At 36.0% G+C, this 4,050-nt stretch overlaps 1 protein-coding gene across 1 annotated transcript in view; it reads right to left on the reverse strand.

The window, feature by feature from the left end:
* DDX10 (DEAD-box helicase 10) overlaps positions 1–4,050 on the reverse strand; it is a 289,327-nt gene that overhangs the window by 267,409 nt on the left and 17,868 nt on the right. Inside the window, exon 6 of the mRNA XM_017855255.1 lies at positions 2,802–2,991. Coding sequence (XP_017710744.1) covers positions 2,802–2,991 — 190 coding nt within the window. The remainder of the gene's footprint in view (positions 1–2,801; positions 2,992–4,050) is intronic.

The following is a 4,050-nucleotide window of genomic DNA, read 5'->3' on the forward strand; positions in this document are numbered from 1 at the left end:
GAGACCAGCCTGGCCAACATGGTGAAACCCCCGACTCTACTCAAAATATAAAAATTAGGTGGGCACGGTAGTGAGCACCTGTAATCCCAGCTGTTTGGGAAGCTAAGGCAGGAAAATTGCTTGAACCTGAGAGGCAGAGGCTGCAGTGACCCGAGATCATGCCACTGCATTCCAGCCTGGGGAAAAAAGCGAGACCCCATCCCAAAAAAAAAAAAAAAAAAAAAGAAAGAAAGAAAGAAAAAGAAAAAAATAGACTTAAAGGTAAAAAAGAATTAGTAAAGATAAAAAGAAACATTTTATAAAATAAAAAAACCCTGGGAGTAGGAAAGTGTTTTGCTACTCGTATTACAAATAAATAATTTATCTAAAGGGCTCCTCCAAGCCAATAAGAAAAAGGCAAAAAAACAAATCCAAAAAAGACACACTGTCCACAGAAAATAAGCACACACACACAAAAAAGAAGCATTTCATAATGATTAAGGTTTCAAACTGACAATGCAATACTAAATTTGTATATACCTAATAACATAAACTTATGATATATCTCAAATTTGAAGATTTTCATAATCCACCATAGAATTCAACTCGTCACTGAAAAACAGCAAATCGCGATGGCCCAAAGGCATATTCTCTCAAAATATAAGATCATTAGAAACACCAGTTGTCTATATATAACAACATAATGAAAACACTAGCATACTTTTTCTAAGTATGCTCTGGCTTACAACTTCAGAAAGATCTGATTTTTCTTTAGTTGTTGGGTCCTTCACAATTTGAGAGTAGATACTCTCTAACAATTTAAAATGTTCTTGAATATAATCTCTCATGGTGTATGAACCACACTGATAAGCTACTAAAGGGGAAAAGCTAACATTGATATTAGACGAAATTCCTAAGAGCATCTGCTTTTTTATGTTTCCTATAAATTTGGAATATTAGAAAACTGCAGCCATTATCATATAATCTGAGGTTTTATAAATTATGTCAATACATGGCTGCCTTCCAAAATTTTTTCTAAAAAGTTTGTCTACCACACTTTTACAAGTGATGGGACTGGGCTTCAAAAATCATTTGTGAAATTATATCAAAGTCTTTGTCGTTTTTTTCTAAAACTTTATAATTTACAGAAAATAACCAACTCTTACATACAGAAACTGACGATAGGAAATAACAGGTACAAATTAACTTGCATAAATTATGAAAGGTCTTAGAGACATCTAATGATTAAAAAATTTGTCTGATGAACATTAAAAGAGGCTGGAGGCAAATAGCGAAAAAAGAAAAGTGAAAAATCCTAGACAGGCAGTCTTTATATTTTCAAGTTAATTGTTAATTGTCACAAAAATTTTCATAGCTATCTCAACACTTTAAGAGATCAATGTCTACTCAAAAGTAAGCCAAGGGAAAAAACTATACCTCACATATCTTACTATTCCATTCCCAAGTTCTTGAAAGTTAAAGATACCAGTACTCAGATTCCCCAAGATAACCTAGAAGCAAAGAATCTGGCCTCTCTCATCTCAGGCTTTTTAAATCCTAGACATCTATTACACAAGGTCAAGATGGGCCTGAATACTCATATTTTCTCTATTTAAGGAATTTCCAGATAACACAATTCATTTTCTAAACCTATTTCTTTTTAGGCTAACATTTCAGAGCAAGAAGAAATAAAAAATTTAAGATATAAATAATAGTAGAGTTGAATTTACATTGCTATCTTCAACAAAGAATCCAACTTATATTCACTGGAAAACATTTCTCCTGGAAGTCTGCAGTGATTCATACCAAATATATATGCTTCCAATTGTCATATAAAAATACAACTTAAAACATATTCCAGCTGGGCACAGTGGCTCATGCCTGAGTGTAATCTCAACACTTTGGGAGGACAAAGTGGGATGATTGCTTGAACTCAGGAATTTGAAACTAGCCTGGGCAATGTAGTAAGACTTCAACTCTACAAAAAATTTTAAAATGAGCCAGGCATGGTGGTATGCCCCAGTTGTCCCAGCTACTCAGGAGGCTGAAGGAGAAGGATCATTTGAGCCCAGGAGGTCAAGGCTACAGTGAACTACAATCAAACAACTGCACTCCAGCCTGGGCAACAGAGTGAGCAAGACCCTGTCTCAAAAAAATAGATAAATAAAAATTTCCCCAACTACTTGCATATCACAAACATACATACTTTACATATTTTACTGTAACACACATACTTTACACTCTATTTTTTAGTGAAGCCAAGACAAAAACAATAGTTGCTAGAATTTTAGACAGAAAGGCATTTTGCTAAACACTAATGCACTTGATAAAATGTGTTCCATAACACATTAGTACTGCATAATCCTGCTAAAAAGGATGATTCCGTACTCAAATAATTTTGGTAAATGTAGCAAGCTACATTCACCTCCCACTGCTCTGAACAATCACAATGTCCACGAAAATATTAAAGGTTCTGAGAAATAGAAATAAAACTGTTTCACTTTGACTCACCATTTGCTATCTCATCCCTTCTCTGTTTATGGAAAGGCAGTGTTGGTAAATGGCAAAATACCTCTTAACATCTATGGAAAAACATTTGTTCCCCTCCCAGACCACATTTTGGGAAATGCTACATTCGAGTACCCTGACATTTAAAGATATATCAAGAATTTGGGTAATTTTAACTGGTATATTTACTACGCTTTGCATAACCAACAACGCATAGAATGTCTTAATTCCCAGAAAACAGATATTTAAAGTATCAAATCCCTAAATTGAAAAAGAAAAAAACATTTATCTTGATTGAATCAAAGAGTACATACCTATATTTTGCTTTTTCATGAACCCAGACATACTCAGGGTCTTTCAAACTCAAGCGTGCAAGGTCCTTTACAGATTTAGTTTGTGTTGCTGAGAAAAGTAAAGTCTGACGTTTCTTGGGGAGATTTTCAATAATGGCATTCATGGTATCAGCAAAGCCCATATCCAAGATTCTATCTGCTTCGTCAAGAACTGAAAAAGGAAAATGCAAGTTGAACTATCATATTTAAAATACACATTAGGCTAAACGCAATGGGGTATCCTGGATTGGATCCTAAAACAGAAAAAGAACATTAGCAGAAAAACTGGTAAAACGTGAATAAAGTCTGGAATTTATATGATGTATCAATATAAACCTTAGTTTTGATCAAAGTACCACGTCATATAAGGCATTAACACAAAGGGAAGGCCGGGCACAGTGGCTCAGGCCTGTAATCCCAGCACTTTGGGAGGCCAAGGTGGGTGGATTACGAGGTCAAGAGATCGAGACCATCCTGGCCAACATTGTGAAATCCTGTCTCTACTAAAAATACAAAAATTAGCTGGCCGTGGTGGTGCACACCTGTAGTCCCAGCTATCGGGAGGCTGAGGCAGGATAATCACTTGAACCCGTGAGCCGAGATCGTGCCACTGTACTCCAGCCTGGCGACAGAGCGAGACTCTGTCTCAAAACAAACAAACAAATAAACATTAGGGGAAACCAGGGGAGGGATAATGCAGGAACTCTCCACTGCAACTTTCCTATAAATCAAAAACATTCAAAGATAAAGTTGATCTAAAATACACATTAGGTAGTATTCCCAAGCAAAAAAGAAAAAGTTCATTTTAAAAAATGCCAACTTGACCTTTCAAGTTATTAGAAGCAGGTGTTAAAAATCTTGGCATGGTCTAATACTAAGGTGCCTAATTTCACATACAAGAGTACATATATTCTTCTGATTTTTTTAAATCTAGTTATACTTTCTGGGTTTAGAGCGCAAATGCCAAAATGTTTCAGTAATTTTTAAGTTTGTTTTGAATCATAACATTTATCCAACATAAAATTTCTATCATTAAAATGTAGGCCGGGCGCAGTGGCTCAAGCCTGTAATCCCAGCACTTTGGGAGGCGGAGACGGGCGGATCACGAGGTCAGGAGATCGAGACCATCCTGGCTAACACGGTGAAACCCCGTCTCTACTAAAAAAAAAAAACACACACACAAAAAAAAAAACTAGCCGGGCAAGGTGGTGGGCGCCTGTAGTCCCAGCTA

Source organism: Rhinopithecus bieti, unplaced genomic scaffold (assembly GCF_001698545.2).
Source record: "Rhinopithecus bieti isolate Rb0 unplaced genomic scaffold, ASM169854v2 scaffold_39705, whole genome shotgun sequence".
In the NCBI taxonomy this organism is placed as follows: Eukaryota; Metazoa; Chordata; class Mammalia; order Primates; family Cercopithecidae; genus Rhinopithecus; species Rhinopithecus bieti.